Raw genomic sequence first — 17,007 nt, 5'->3', positions numbered from 1 at the left:
GCCCCTGCCCCCCTCCCGCCTCGCTGATTACAGCAGGTGGATTTTGGCGCATCCCCTCCCATCTCCCGGTCCTCCTCCCCGCCGCCCCGTGCTTACCGAGCAGCAGCAGCTTGACATCCTTGGCCGCGGTGAGGCCGTCCTCCTTCAGGTTCTTCTCGATGGCTTTGCTCCGGTCCAGAGCCGCCCTCTCCTCTGCGCTCAGCGTACATCCCATGGTTAGAGAACACAGCTTGATGGCGATAGCGGTACCGGGATCCACGCGAGAAAACGCAACAAGCGGAGGATGAGAGTGGGGATCCTGAATTGGTCGCTGAAGATATCTCCACCTTTCCTTTCCGAGCTCTCTCTGCCTTCGATCCCTCCGCGTCGCTCCCTCTCTGTCTCGCGCTCAGGCCGGGGACGCGCTCGCGCTTACAGCATTGAAATCGGCGGTTCGGTCCCGGGCGGTGAAACCTCCGCAGCTGTGGTTCTCAGGGTGGGGGGGCTCCGCTCTCCGTCTCCCTGCTGCTTTCTCTTTCTCTGCCGGTAAATCTCGGTAACGGTTCCGTCCTCTCGACGCAGTCTGCGCTTACTGGGCGGCGGTGAGCAGTGCTGGCATCGCTCGGTCGGTTCTGTCGCGGTGGACCTTTCCTCCTCTCGGCTCCTCCGGGGCGGCGGCGGCGGGGACTCGGGCGGTTGCTCAGACTGCCTCCCGGTGGCTCCGGTTCGGGGCTCCTCCGTCCGTTCAGTCGTTCACTTGCAGGTTGCTGACGTCAGAGCAGCGGGAAGCAAACGTGAGAGAGAGCAGCAGCGCCCCTCGCGGAGAAGCTGGGAAGTGCACCCTGACAGAGGAGCAGGGGCGCCTCCAGAAACAAATCATTGAGGGGGAGACCATTTAAAAAAATAAAATAAAAAAAATAAAACAGCCTTCACTTATCCTCACAATCCCCCGGAAATAATATATACAGCACACCGTGGAAGCAATGTTGTGCTAAAGTCACAACTAGTTTTTTTTCTCTTTTGTAAAATCATTCCGAGTGATCTTTTTATTACAATTATGCAGTTTGTAGCCCAAATCAAAAAGCCTGTGTCGTTTTTGAAGACATGTTTTTTCCAGAGCAGCAGGAGTTCATCAGAAATTTGCAAGAGAATCTGGCTACAGAGAAAAAATATGGCACCTGAAAATTAGTAGCCAGAAGTCCCTCCCCCTGCTGATGGTGGCTGCAAAAACACATCATGTGCGCCTAAAAACATTGACCAGTCGCCTGGAGCCCCCAATTTAAACTTTTGAACTTTTTTCCCCCTATTTCTTCTCTCTTTTTTCAACCTTTTTTGCCATTTTTTTTCTCTTTGACACCCTTTGTCACAGAGATTTAAAAAAACGGCATTTCACTGCTCTGATTAGCTGATTCACAGAGAAAAAAAATGGCATTTCATCTACTTTTTTTCTGAAAGTAAACAAATTGTTAATATTGGCTTGAAAGAAATAAAATGATTAATTTTCCCATTTGAATATCATCTTGCAAGCTGCTAGAAAGAGAGCTGAGAGGCCAGACTGAGATGGTTTGGACATGTTTAGAGGAGAGACAGTGAATATATTGGTAGAAGGATGCTGAGTCTAGAGCTGCCAGGAAAGAGGTCTAGAGGAAGAGCAAAGAGGAGGTTTATGGATGCAGTGAATGAAGACATGAAGGTGGCTGGTGTTAGAGTGGAGGATCCCGAATACAGGCTTAGATGGAAGAAACTGATTCGCTGTGGCGACCCCTGAAGGGAAAAGTCGAAAGGAAAAGAAGAAGACACTAAAGGCGTTAAATCACAACATAGTGAAGATCTAGTGAAATGTAAGGACATGCAGGTGGGAACAGCAAATCACAAGTTCAGAGACCGACAGCTTGATAAATTCGCAAGAAGAGATGATTTCCTGGAATGTTTTTATTTAGATGGCCGTAATAAGGGATTTCATAAGCTTCCTCCGAACTTTTTTTTGTATTTATATTAGTACACGTCTGTATAATTCTTTGGATTGTCTCAATGAGCCTTGTCCCAGACCGTCTCTAAATTATTTGGTCTCTGATTTATCAATATTCTAGACAAATTTGAGGTAAGTAAGCGTTTAATGTTGAAATTCAGCAAAAAAAAATGTCGAAATGGTTTCTGAAACTGCTTTTATTCTTCTTTTAAATATTAAGTTTCATCCAATTTAATGAACTAGTGCCATCTGACGTGGATTTGATGGAACTGCATCAACATTTCCTCTGCTTGTTCTTGTTTCATTTGCATTTGTTTTGAGATTTGTAATTGCAACCAAAGCAGAAAGTGAAGACAAACAAATAAAACCTTTCTGTTTATGCAAAATTGTCCTGTGGATTGAAAAAAGTAAGAAAATGTTTGGATATCTTTGCTCAGTTATGTGTTCTACTGACCAAAGGGGTTTGACTTATTTTGTTTTTACTCCTCACTGTTTCTTGTATGTTTTCACAAACACTTAGAGGGTTTGAAGGATCACAATCCCAATGAAGTTTACTTAAACACACATTAATGTTAGCGCTCTGTCATCGTATTTCTGTAAATTTAGTCTTTTCAAAACCAACGAGAGCTGAATTCATGATATTAGAGGCTCATCACCGCCGCTTTTCTGTCGTCCATCAAACAAAAACTGTAGCAAACACAGTGATGCAAGTGATGTGATGCAAGACTGTGCAGGAAGGTGAAACAGCTTCAGACTGAAATCCACTGAAAGAAAACGGAGGAAACCATCAAACAGTTTGGAAAAACACAAAACTGTTAATCGATGATGACAGCAGATGATCTCTTTATAATTATGTTTAGCTCTTTTTAGCTGAAGACTAACTGGTATTACAGAAACATCTGCAGCAGTTCTTTTTTTTTTTAATAAAAAATGGGTTAGATTCATATATTTTATCATTCAAAACAGGATTTTTTTTAAAAGATAAGTTAAAACCGATCTTTTAATTATGATTAAGTTATTTTTTGTCAAAAATAAAATTGTTTTCTACAACATAATTTCTGCAGAGGGGCAGTTCATGAAAAATTGGCCTCTGAATGTGGGCGGGACTGTTGGCATGTAGTAATCCCACCCCTTCCCTATCCTCCATCTGTTTACATGCTCTCCTGCTAGCCTACACCCCCTTACACCCCCAATCTAACATTACCAGTGAAACAATACTGGTGAGCAACATCAGAGCTATCCAGCCATCCAGTTCTGAATCAGATGGCAGCTCGGATGAGGAAACAAAGACTTTCATGGATCTATTCGTCTGCAAGTGGTTGCATGACAGCTAGTGGCTTGCTGTAGTTTCTTGTATGTCACTCTTCTGTCTGCCACTGATTGTGTAAACTGATACTTAAATAGATGTCTACAAATATCCAAATATTAAATGGCTTCAACCAGATGTGTAGTAGACCTTGTGATGAGAACACTTTTGGTAGACCTCTAATAGAGTAACACAACAGAGTTGTAGATATCTACTATTGATGTATATTAGTAATCCAATAGATATCTGAAAAAGAGCAGATTCTGCTGTGAAGATCTTAAAGCCAACAGAAACAGAAGTGAGGAAGGAGCTGAATTTGGCAGAATGTCCTTAAATGCACCATCAACATCTCTCTAAAAACAAAAGCTCAGTGAAATATAAAAACACAGATGTTTATCAGTCGCCTACACGTTCTTATCAAAAGCAGAGCGCAGTGGTCTGATAAAGCACTGAGTGTGGGAAGAGGGCTAACTGGAGGTGCCAGGATGCTATTTACACTTTTCGAACCACAGCTTTTCCTTAAAGGAGAAGCAGCTTTAACAAGGAACCAGCATTAAGTATGAAGGGTGGGAGGCAAAAACTGGAGCTGTGATACTCATAATGACAGCGACACGACTCTAACACAACCAAGAAGTTCTTGTTTGTTCATCGGTGCAGTGAAGTGAAGTGAACGATGTGGATCGAATTACACATAAAAAGTGCTATAACCATGAAAGGCCAATGCACGATTCGTGTATTGTGTGACAAGTATATAAATCAGTCGATCTCTGTGTCAGCTTTGACTGCTTAGCTGGATCTGGAGGAGAATGGGCGGAGTCACAACAGAATAACTAAAAAAAGTAGTTCAAGAAGCAGAACACGACAGTGTCTTCACATATGGCCAATTTTCAGCCATGCAGTAGGTCCAAAAGTGGCTGTGTGAGACTTTCTCATCTTGTGTTCTTGTTGTTGCAGTTATTGACAAATCTGTTTTGTCTTTTGACAGATGTTCCAGGGGTCTTACTTTTCTTCTGTTTACTACGACTCAGTTATTTTTTTCTCCTCTATGACTAATTCTCGAGGGATTTTAAAGCTTTTCAATCTTTCTCATCTTTTCCCTCCATAGCAGAGAATGACGCGTTTCTTTTATCTAATGACATGTTCTGTGACTTTGTGGTTGTCCCTAACTTTTCTGTGAACAACCCATTTTCTGTCCTTTAAACCTTAGTCGCAATCGCTCTGACGGCTGTAGATATGGACAGTCTGCAGGCTAAAAATGGGAAAACCTGTACTGGCACCCTGGTGGCTAGCACAAAATACTCAAGTTATGGCACTCGTTTAGTCCAGAGTGGGAAAATGTTCATACTCATTTTTTCAATAGGCATGCTGAAGGCGACAGTTTATAGTGAACACTTATCCCAGCCAGCAAGGCTAAGCGGGCCCCATATGGTTTAAAATGTGGGCCCCAATAGGAATTGTCTGCAGTTTCTTTGGTGGCCCCACCTGTGTTTGCCCACATTAACTTGGGTGGGGATTCGATAGGTTAGCTTGCTACACTAGCCAGCTGCCCGGTGGACAGCGTAGCGTGCTAGCGAGCTCCGTTGTAGCAAGCTAGTGCGCTCTACTGTAGCATGCTAGCGAGCTCCACATGCTAGCGAGCTCCACTGTAGCATACTATTGAGCTCTACTGTAGCGAGCTAGTAAGCTCCTCTGTTTTGAGGTAGTGCACGCCACTGCAGCATGCTAGCGAGCTCTACCGTAGCTCTGTTTTATGGAGCTAGCAAGCTCCTCTGTATTGAGCTAGCGAGCTCCGCTGTACCAGGCTAGTGTAACCGAGCGATGGTGAGGTTCGCTTATCTGTCACGCCGACATAAAAAATGAGTGACCACTTAAGTCAATGGTGGCAAACACAGGTGGGGACACCACAGAAACTGTGGACAATCCCATTTGAGGCTCACATTTTCTGGCTACGTTTATAACGTATGGGGCCCACTCTGTCTTGATGGCTGGTTATGCAACACGCAAGGGTAAGTGAGAGTGAAGTGAAATCCATACAGCCAAATGTGTGAGAATTAGGTCATAAATAACAGATCATCTTAAAAATCTTACTAAACCTAAACACTTATTAAACAAACACTTTTAAACAGTGAGAACTAAATGACTCATCATGATTTTTAAGTTATCTTGTTCAATTTCTATTAAAAGTAAAACATTCTGGAGCCTGTGGGCATGACAGATTTTCCCCCAATGTCTGTGAGCCGTGGATCAGATACAGACAGGACAATAATGGGAACAGCACAGTGGACAGAGAGCTTCTGTCAGAAAATATGAGGAAAAGACAGAAAGTTTGAGCTTCCAGCCTTAGAGAGACATGTTATTCCCACCCAGACATGCTTTCATATCTGAAGGGTTTTATCTCTGGATACGTGAACTGTGACCTGAGTCGCACAAACTGGTGGAAAAACAGAAAGTGGCTTTTCAAATGTGAGCTGCTTGTGGATTTTCCTGTTGTCTGTGAAAAAGCAGTTCCATGGTCACGCCTGCAGACAGCTCCTTCCCCTCCTCAGGAGCCTTGAAGGAGATGAGGATGGAAAGTGCAAAGTGTTCTAAACTGGGACATCCAACTGTACTTTTTCACCTCCCAATACAGTAACACCTGTGTAGCTGTACAATGACAGAGAGTTTGTGGATTTTTTAGAACAAACTGTACATTAACCAATGATGAAAAACACTAAACAAAACATGTTAATTTATACTACAAAAAACATTAAAATCTGCTTTAATATTTTTTTTGGCTGATATCTCTATAGAAGCCAAACAAAGTGAGGCAAAAACATATTTGAAACCCATCTATCAGTTAGAATTCTGATCCAGAAGACCTGTAAGTCCCTCTTTAAGAAGTCCACCTCCACTCCACTTATTATCCTAAATTAGAAGCACCTGTTTGAGGTGCTTAGCTGCATATAGAGACCTGTCCACCCCATACAATCAGTAAGACTCCAACTACTGACATGTCCAAGTCCAAAGAGCTGTCCAAAGACACCAGAGACTAAATTATAGTCCTTCACGAGGCTGGAAAGGAATACGGGGCAGTTACCATGCAGCTTGGAGAAAAGAGATCCTCTTTTGGAGCAGTTATTAAAGAATCGAGAAAACTAAATGTGACCGTCAGCCTCCCTCAGACTGGGGCTCCATGCAAGATCTCACCTAGTAGGATCTCAATGATCCTAAGAAAGGTGATGAATCAACCCAGAACTACATGGGAGGAGCTGGTCAATGACCTGAAAAGAGCTGGGACCACCGTTTCCACGGCTACTGTTGGTAATAGACAAAGATGTCATGGTATGAAATCATTCATGTTTTAACCAGCACATGTCCAGGACCGTCTTAAGTTTGACCATTTGGATGATCCAGAGGAATCATGGGAGAAAGTCATGTTTTTAGGCGAGACCAAAATAGAAGTTTTTGGCCTTAATTTTTTGAGTGGAAAATACAGTCATTAAACAGAAGAAATAAACTTTATGCTTAAAAACAAATGTCTTCCCAAACAATAGTGTAAAATTCAGCACAGTAGTCAATAAGTAAAACAGAGATCCTTCAATGAACACAAACTGATACAGGAAGGAATAGAAATCATCAAATTCTGAAGTAACAAGGAAGGAATTTGAAATACCAACATGCACAGATGTGTCACTTTATCATATTTTTATCATATGAATTAACCCGAATGTCTCTTTAGTGTTGAAAGTTGAGACTTCTGATGTAAACTGTGCTGAAATGTTGTCTAGTGACAAACAATGAAAGTGTATTTCTGCGGATTTATCATCTTAACCTATTTGGCAATAATATTTTTACTTACGAGTCATCTTATCTCTAAAGTGCAGTGAGAGATGAGAAAATACAGATACACAAAATATATATATATATTCTTTGTTGCTTAAATGGTGGATCAATCTTTTACACATAAAATACAAAACCCTTCCGGTATGAAAAAATAATTGCACAAAAAGGGTTCAGAGCTAATCCCTCCAGGATCGGGTTTTTGCTTTAATTCAGGGGAAGAGATCATCCTGTGAATCTAATCCTCTGACCTTTAGCCTGTCTGTGCATGCTTCTGAAGCTGTGGCATCAAAATAATTATCTGCATTTCATTTTCAGTTGTCTCTTTGTATTTAATAACCCATCAATGTGATTGAAACTGTCTCATCTGTGCTGGTATGAATGAAAAGATAAAGTAGTATCACAATTACAAAGTAGTTGATTTGTTTTGTTTTTTATTGTTCTGCTTTTGGGACTTTTACTTAAATTCCTACCTCATGTTGAGGTGTGTTATCAAGGCACCAGCAGGCTTTATGGGATGAATTCAGTAAAATACGCTACCACTTGACATTTCCTGGACTACTTATCGAAAATTAGCTAGAGAAAAACACAAACTCTGTTTTCACTGGTTTAAATTAACTTTAAAAACCCACTGACTCAGTTTTTGTTCTATTAAGAGAAAGCATTTTTAGTTTTTTCTTTTACGTTAAATGAAGGTTTAATGGGAGGAAGTGCAGATTGTCTCATCATTTTGATATATATATATATATATATATATATATATATATATATATATATATATAATACTGTATGAATTCCTCTCAGAGAGCTGCTTGTACATTGTACAGAAAGTGCAAACAACTTTCAGCAAACAGTCATAGCTGCAATTCTCCTCTTTTAGAAAGCAAACAAGTTCCCTGCTGGTTCAGAAGGCTGGTCGCTAAAGAAGTGGACGACTGTTGAAAATAAAAACACACAAAGACAGTTCATGGAATTGTCCACAATGTTTTGGTATCCAGAAGCATTTAAAGTTCCTTTCTTTGGAACAAACGCCTGAAAAACAAGCCCACACCATCATTCCTCCTCCACCAAATTCAACACTCGGCACAATATGGATCCATCTCACTTGTCCAACTCTCATGTTGTTATTTTTTTTTCTCATTTTGTGTATGTTGGGGTTAGTTTCCTCATAATGCGGTCTTTCTCCCACATTTTGGCAAAAAAGAAAATAGTTTTTTTTGTCAAAAAGAAACCTGCAGCTCCAAGGAGCTGCAATAGTGTCGCCTCTTGAATCTGAAGTGTTTTGCACAAAGTTAATAAGAAGGAGTCACAGGTGGATTGTTGCTTCAGGTGGACTATTTCCTAATGTTACTGGAAACCAACCGAAAAGTGAGCCCATAGATTCTTCAATTTCCATATTTGAGCCAGAAAAGCACTAAGAAAAAGCAAACTCTGCCTTTCTATCTCCACTGAATCATTGTAGATGAGCCGTTATTAAACAAGTAAACGATCAAATCAAGCTCCAAAGTGTGTGGGCTCACAAAGCAAACAGTGCACCTACTCACGCTTCCTGAACGCAGCCTGAGAGACAAAAACCTTTCTTTAAATGCAGCCACGTAAATGGTCCCTGCAAACCCCCAACAAGAGATTTCTGTGTGTAATTACGTAACAATACAGGGGAGTCGATTACTGTCATGATTCTGGGAGATTCTGCTGCTGTAGTTGATGTGCATCATAGTAAACTTCCAAAGCTTGTTAAGCACCCTACAACTAATCCATTTGAGTTTAGTCTCCCAGTGTGGGATTTGCCTTTTGTTTGACACACCTCTACAATAGTGAAGCAGCAATAAAGAGCGTTGGGTCATAAGTATGTTCAATTATTCACTATGTCTCTGACACAATGTTTCAAGCATCAAAAACAAGGTTTGTCCAGAGCCGTGTGCGATGTGGAGAAGCCTCTCAGGCACAAAGCACAATTCAGAGGAACACATAAACGTAATTAAAGTGTCACTTTTTGATTTACATACCAAGTGACATTCACCAAATTGGTTTTCTTCCTGAAAAGAGGAAAGAAGAAAAACTTCATAAAGAACGAGGAGGGTTTACTGACCAACAATAACCTTTATGATTCAGTTGGCAGAAACGTCTAGAAATGCCTTTGTTGTATTAACCTTTAAACACCTGAGGTGTCACCGGTGACGCTTAAACACAAAATCTTTAGCATGCTTTAACTTTCAACTGTTAACACCATCAAGGTAATTCTAGTAGAGTCTGAAGGAGAAAAGCGGCTCGATGAGCCGCTTTTCTCCTTCAGAATCTACTAGAATTACCTTGATCGTGCCAACAATTAAAAAATACAGTAAATCAAAGAACATAAACATTGAAGCTCAGGTGCTAAAGGGTTAAGTAAAAGTCATGTCAACACACAGAAAGATAAAAAAATGAAGGAGCAGCTGAAAAAAAGCTTTGACTAAAGAGACAAATGAACGGATCTTAAATGCCAAAGCAACAAATAAATGCAAATTTAGCTGCAAAATGAAAATTACACAGTCTCACAATAACAAAATACTCAATTAAATCTGAAAAAATATTTATTAGATTCTAAACATTAGTGACGCAAAAAAGTTTAGCTGCAAACTGAACTTAACTAAGTCAAATTCTAAAAAAAGAAATCTATTTAACCTGGAAAATTCCTATATGCTGTTTGCTAGATTAGAGGTAGAAAATCTGCAACATATAAGGTAGCTGAATGTTCCTAAATATTGCTAAAATGCTCAACTGAAAGTTAAAATGTTAAAATTTTATGTTAAAAGAAAGTTTTGATGTAAAAAGAAAAAAACTTTCCATACTCAAGGTTGCTGAAAATAGATGAATACTTATAAATAAAATAAAATACCAGGAGAAATGCTGACCCAACTAATAAATATTCAAAGAAATCTACAAAAAACAAAGTTTTACCATAAAGAAAATGTTAAATAATATGACGAAAACATATTTTTAATCAAATAAATGAATGAATGACTAAATAATTAAAATTCTAACAATTCTGGGCATTACTAGTTTTCAATTTAATCATGAAAATGCAAAACAAAATTGTTAAAAAAGTAAATTCATTTAACACCAAAGTCCGGAAAATGCCCAAACCAAAACTAAATGTAAGATTGCCCAGAGAAGTGCAGCAAAACAGTTTATGACAACTAACTCTTCATTTACAGGCATCTGTTGACAGCGAGATGAATATCTAAAGAATTTATGATAACATTTTATAATAAGATTCCTTAACAAGCTTTATTAACACTCTTAGTAAGGTTCATTAATATCTAAAATGAGACCATTGTCTACAAATGCCACATATTAATAAACTGCTTACTAGCTTAACAAATGTATTAACTGTCTTTGTCAACATTATATTATATGAGTGTTTTGCAGCACTGTATCTAACGTGTTAACGAATTTATGACTAAACTAAAAGAAAATGTAGTCTTGGAACTTCACTAACAGAAGTCAAAATTAAAAATAACTAAGTTGAAATCAGAACAAAAAGAAAACAAAAATCAGTGGTGGTCAAAAACTGAAGTCTGATGTGGTCAAGACAAAAAGAAAGGGTAAAAACAAACAAAAAAAGAAGATTAAATATGAATAATGAATGAGAGTTAAAGTGTTAGATCTTCAAAATATTGAAAGCATTCTGGGAGTTTCTCATTTAATTTCAAATGGGTTTTAACAAATTCATCAAGGTAAAAAAGAATACAATTATAAGAGTATTTTCACATTTTCACATATTTTCTCATTTTTTTAAACTTGCTTCAAGTCAATGAGCAGACACTCAAAAGACTGACATATAGCTCCCTCTGCTGGCTTTGTGCTGCATCTTTATTACACTTTAATGAATTTTGACAGAAATCTTCTAAGTGTGAAAGATGCTTTAAATAGTTCTCATCTATCGATCAATCACCCGCATCATCCTAAACAGGGTTTAGGTAGGGTGACCAGGTTGATCATCAGACAGGATGAAGAGGACATCCCAGCACTAAAGTTCTAATGGTATGGAAATGGTAAAGATAGACATTTCATTGAATTTTACACAACCTAACCCATTAAAAACACAGAGAAATATAATCCATCTATTTCTAAACCATTTCCAGTGGTCGTTTATTTATGATAATGCAGTTTTTAATCAAAATTTAAATAAAAAAACATGTCATTTTCTAGTTCCTCAGTGCGGCTGACAAGCATAGCAAGCCAGTGACTGAATTCATTCCTAATGTTGAGGGCCCACTTAAGCCAATATGGGCAAACACAGGTGTGGCCACCATGAAAACTGCACATTCAGGGCCCTCATTTTCTGTCCACTTTTAAACTACATGGTGCCTACTTAGCCTTGCTGGCTGGGTACTCAGACCAGCGCGTCCAGCACCAACAACCATGCCATGTTCAAAATCAATTACAATTACCTTTCTTCCCCATTCTGATGATTGGTTTGAACTGCAGCGGATCATCTTGACCATGTCTACATGACTAAATACATTAAGTTGCTGACATCTGATTAGCTTTGGGTCAAAGAGCAGTTCAATGGGTAAATGGGGTATACTTATATAGCGCTATACAGCGCTTTACAGTCATTTTACGGTGACAGTCCTTTACACCCGAGCACACACTGCTGCCGAACACTGGTACCGACCTATAACCACCAGGAGCAATGTGGGGTTCAGCAACTTTCCCAGAAAACTTCGACTCATGGACGGGCAATGCAGGAACCAAACCTGTCACCCTCGGAGGCCGTGGTCAAGTCTGGTGGCAAAGAGGATGAGTGTTAAGGTTAGTTGCTTGAAATCAACAAACCAATGTATATTTGGTTTGTTTATTAAAACATCTCCCAAAAACCTCCTTTACTCCAATGTCATTCCAACCTGAATCTGACGCCAGTGTGGGAAACTACAAAGTATCCGGCCGCACTACTGGACCTCTGAACCAAATCTAACGGAGGTGGCGACCATGGGACTTGACCGTACTAACTGTAGGCACTGTATTTTATCTGTGAAATGCCTGTCCATCAAGTAAATATTGATAAAATAATTATACATTTATACATATATATATATATATATTTAATAGTATTACTTTTCTCTTGGGTTGCTGTGTCCTGCATAAAGAATCTATCATTTTACCTTCTACATCCTTCTGCCAAGCTACTTCTTTTCTCCCGCTCACATTTTCGTTTCAGTTCTCTCAACTATAATTTCTTGTCTTTTTTACTTTTTCCATGCTGTCCCCTTCCCTCCTCATGCTGCATTATTCAGGCTGAGTGCTGTTTGGAATGGACTGCGTTGTCCCTGAGCACCTCTCCTTTCATCACGCTCCACAGAGCATTGCTTTACAGCTTCTTCTGAAATGGCAGCACAATGAAAATACATCAAGCAGTACAAACATTAAACATTACAATTTTTTTATTCAGAATTACCTTCATATAAACTAAGCAAAATATAAAAATCCTTTTTGCAAGCCAAATGTTAGTTTCTCAATCACTTATTTAAGTTTAAGTTTAATGAACTATCATCTTCATTGCCTTTATTTTTAGTTAGTTTAAAGCGGATGATGGTTAAGATGTGTGTTTTACATCCACTTTGCACATGACCTGATTAGTCGACTAATCGGAAATAATAATCAGTGATTATTCGACTAATCAAATAATCGTTTGTGGCAGCACCAGTGTCGAAGTAATTTCAAAGGTACACAACAAACTATCTAAATGTTTTTTTATGAGACGCAAACAAGGTTGGGGGTTATTGTAAATACTCTAACGTGTCCAACATATAACAGGATTGAACCTTTTTTTTAATCTGTTACTTACAAGATTGGGAGTTAATGCAGTCACAGTAACCTTTGTTTTAGCAATATTTTGTTTTTTAAGCGTTACTCACAAGTTACAGGTTTTGTGGATATTCTTATGTGGCTTATGTGTAGTGCGTTACAAACAAGTTCTAGAGTTACTGTGAACGCAGTTACTGAAGCAAAGGCCACTATGCTCTGTTCTGAGGGGAATTCACTTAGATTGTAGAGAAAATGGAGCCAGCATGAAGTGAGAATCACTCGACAGTCCGCAGCAGCTCCTTCAAAGAGTTCAAGTGAGCTCAGCTGGACTTGTCAGAACAGGGACGTGGGGGGTATGCTCCAGTTGAGAGAGACACCCATTGAGCTGCTGAATGCCTGACATGCAGCCCTGCACATTTCAAGCTATGGCTGAAAACTCAGCTGATTGCAGTTGTGAGCTCCTGCTTTGTGATCCTCCTGCTGGGTTAGACATGGTCAGCTCAGAAGGTCATAGTTAGGCAACCAGGGGAAACCCAGATGCAGGGAAGAACAACAAACACATTGAAGCAAAGTCCCATGGATTTATTTCAAGTGATAATTTTAGGAAATTTAGACTCAGGGAACTGGAAACCACACAAGACAAGCTGACACTAATTCCTCAGAGAGAGTTCCTTAAATGCAGTCAGGGCTGATTAGCAAAGTGCAGACATCTGTGACTGATCCAAGGATCACCAGGACAATGGGCGGAGTCACAGCCCGCTCTAATCTTCCCTCACTCCACATGCCGGGAAACGAGCACAGCTAACTCCTTAGCCGATGGCAGTTTCTGTAAGGGTATGGCATGCACCAGTTTGGATAATCAGACAAATTATGGTGAGAACGACAGTTTTACCTCTAGATTGTGGGATTCCAGTCATAGAGTCCATAGCAACATGGGACCAGAGTCTGGACAGCACAGGTAGAGGGTGTGTGAAGGTTCACAACCAGTCAGTGGACAAAGGAAGGTTTTTCTTGCAAGATGTTTTATTTTCCAGGTTTTTTTTTGTGAGTTTCTTTTTTTTTTTTGTAAAAAGTTGATAGAACTGGTACAGTGTCTTCAAACCAAAAATAACATGGGCCCAACTGAAAATATAACTAAATTAAACAAACAAAGAGGACTAAATTGAACAGACCTGACCAGACTCCCACACAGACACAATGGGGAAGCTTATATAGACAGGGGCAAACCATAATGGACACATGAGGGAGGGGAGAAACAAACCAACTACAAATTATAAAAAAATAAATCTAAAACTGCAAAAACAGAACAAATACAAACTAAACACATCTAACTAATCAAAATAGTTTTTAAAGAATAAACTAAATATTTTCCTTTAAAGAAACACAAATAAAGTCCAGTAGGAGTGTTGGGAATCCCTGCAGTCTTGCCAGTGGAATGTCCCAAACTCCTCTGCTGATTGTGTTGGATGTGGATCACCTGAGGTGGAACTCAAACAAACAAAAGTAAATAAACTGCATTTTCACTTAAAATAAATCAAATGTGTGCACCCATTATCAACTTATTTTAAGCAAACAAAGTAAATGTTTTAAAGAAAATGAAAATACTAACACCTATGTGGCGGTTGGAGGCTCAACCACCACAGGGTGCAACATCCTGGCATTTAGGGTCTGAGGCGTCCTGACGCTGGCACACGGTACATGCAGCCACGAAAGCACTTATGTCAGGACTTGGTGGGCTGTAAAAAATGTTGAGCCAAGAGAAAACTGGTCCCAGTCACTCCGGGATAACAAGCCAGATGAAAGGAGTGACCCCACTTCAGAACTAAGGGTCGCAGAAAGACTGGAACATACAAACAACCGGCTGGTCATCCAGCGGGAATAGAAGCCGGATCAGGAACCACGGCACGGCCTTCACTCTGCGTTCCGGCAACCAACAGGTGACTCCCAACACCAGATTAGGAAGAACCATAGTAGTAGTAGCTTCTGAAGCAACTGACTCCTCTTCCTCCTGCTTGAAATGGCCAGATAAGGTGCTAGGCTTGAGCTTCTTGCTCCCAGGACAGAAGGACAGGGTGAAGTTGAACCTGACAAAAAAGAAAGCCCACCTTGCTTGGTGAGGTTTAGATGTTTGACAGTTAAGACATATTTGAGGTTCTTATGGTTTGTCCGGACCAGGAAAGGCTGCTCAGCCCCCTCCAACCAATGACGCCATTCCACCAAGGCCAGTTTTGCTGCGAGCAGGTCTCTGTTCCCTATGTTGTAGTTTCTTTCTGCAGGATTGAGCTTGCAGGAGAAATATGCGTAGGGATGGAACTTGTTATCAGACGCTCTCTGAGACAAAACAGCCCTGGCTCCAGATTCAGATGCATCCACCTTCACGGTGAATTGTTTAGAGGCATCAGAATGAACCAGAATTGGGGCTGCTGAGAAACATCTCTTGAGCTATGAAAATCCCTTGTTGGCCTCTTCACTCCAGGTGAAACATACCTTGGCTGATGTCAGCCTATGGAGTGATAAAGCGCCTGTAGAAATCGGCAAATCCAAGGAAATGTTGCAGTTGTTTACGGTCTGAGGGGACAGGCCACTCCAGGACTGAGATCCAGCTTGGTGAAGATCTAGGCTCCTTGAATCAAGTCAAAGGCAGTAAAAACCAAGAATAACCTGTGGTTTTAAGGACCCAACCACATAAAGACTCATGAGATTCGTGTGGTTACCGAACACAATTACTTTCATGTTTACAGTACGAGAAGTGACTACGTGTGACGAACCGTTCAATGCATGAATAAGTATGGCTGGGGTCTGGGGTTCAACAGGAATCAAAAGTTTATTCACCACAGTTTGTGAGATCAAATCTCCATCAGAACCTGAGTTGATTAAGCAGTGAAACTTTTCCTGGAACCCAGCATGTGCCCCCAAGACTTTGGTGGGGGGTCGAGAGTTGGGTGTAAAGGAAGTTACACGGCTCACCAGTTCTCTCACTGCTGGGGAGCCCTGACGTTTCCCGAGCAATCACGGATCCGGGGCCCCACTCCGCCGAATCCAGACTTTAACTGACATTGCACCAGCCCCTTTTGAGCTCTCCTGCAGGTGGTGGGCCCACTGGAGTGTGATCCCACATCGTTCCTTGAGGCTGGACCCAACCAAGACCAGTGGGAGGAGCACAGGCCCCAGTCATAGGCACGATTCCCGCATTTGGTTTGCCAAAGATTTTACATTGGATGCCAATACTGACACAACCCTCTGTATTTATCCGGGCTTGGGACCGGCACATGGAGACCCTGTCTTGGGCCCCCTTGTGGCTACATTAAAACTTGAGACCAAACAACAACTAGTAATTGTAGACCAATCAGTATATTTCCCTGTTACCACATCTCTGTATAAATTTTATGAATTCTAATCAATTCTTTAGTCTCATCGGAATTCGAGTATTTTTTTTATTGACATTTTAAGTAATTGTTTCTTTACCATATGTATAATACTGTTTTATCATAAATATAGTAAATAAATACATAAAGAATATACAAAAGAATGAAAAGAAAAAGATATGGGAAATCCTACTTTTTCTAGTTAACCTAATTGGTCTTTTTGTTGTTGTTGTTGTAGTTTTTCTCCTTTTTTTTTTTTTTTTTTTTTTTGGTTTACATCCTGACTGCCTTCCCCAATCATTGTTGGGCTGTACAATAATTTCTAAGAGACAATTCAGAACCCCCAATTAACCTACAAGTATGCTTTACTATTTTTTGAAAGAATAACAACCTACCAAACAACAATAATTGTTTTAAAACTAAAATTTGAAATTTATCAGAATTTTTTTCTTCAGTGTAGACCCTGGATACATTTTCCAATCATTTCTGATAAACAATTTAGAATCAGTAGTTAACCTACAAGTAAATTCCATTAAATGTATTTTTTATATAGCTCAATTACACAACTAAGTTGGTCTCAATGGTCTTTACACTGGTAATCATACAAAAACAAACTGATTGCTAAACTAAACTAAGCATACTAAAATAAACTGGGCATCCCTGCCCTAAAATCCTACTACTTGGTAAGGAAAAACAAATAAAACCTGATTCGTAAAAAGTACTATTGGGAGTACTATTTTTTTAAAGAATAACATTACTTCAGGTTTTTCTAAGCGTTT

The 17,007-nt window shown here is 40.0% G+C and overlaps 1 protein-coding gene across 2 annotated transcripts in view; it reads right to left on the bottom strand.

Moving 5' to 3' along the window:
• Positions 1–1,033, bottom strand: part of LOC112152140 (guanine nucleotide-binding protein G(o) subunit alpha) — a 117,708-nt gene extending 116,675 nt beyond the window's left edge. Inside the window, exon 1 of one of the 2 annotated variants that reach the window (XM_024281479.2) lies at positions 97–1,033. In XM_024281479.2, coding sequence (XP_024137247.1) covers positions 97–214 — 118 coding nt within the window. In that variant the 5' untranslated portion in view covers positions 215–1,033. The remainder of the gene's footprint in view (positions 1–96) is intronic. The other variant, XM_036212505.1, reaches the window with a different exon arrangement.
• Positions 1,034–17,007: the final 15,974 nt, after the last annotated feature.

Source organism: Oryzias melastigma, linkage group LG6 (genome assembly GCF_002922805.2).
Source record: "Oryzias melastigma strain HK-1 linkage group LG6, ASM292280v2, whole genome shotgun sequence".
Classification (NCBI taxonomy): domain Eukaryota; kingdom Metazoa; phylum Chordata; class Actinopteri; order Beloniformes; family Adrianichthyidae; genus Oryzias; species Oryzias melastigma.
This window is presented reverse-complemented; position numbering and strand designations above follow the sequence as displayed.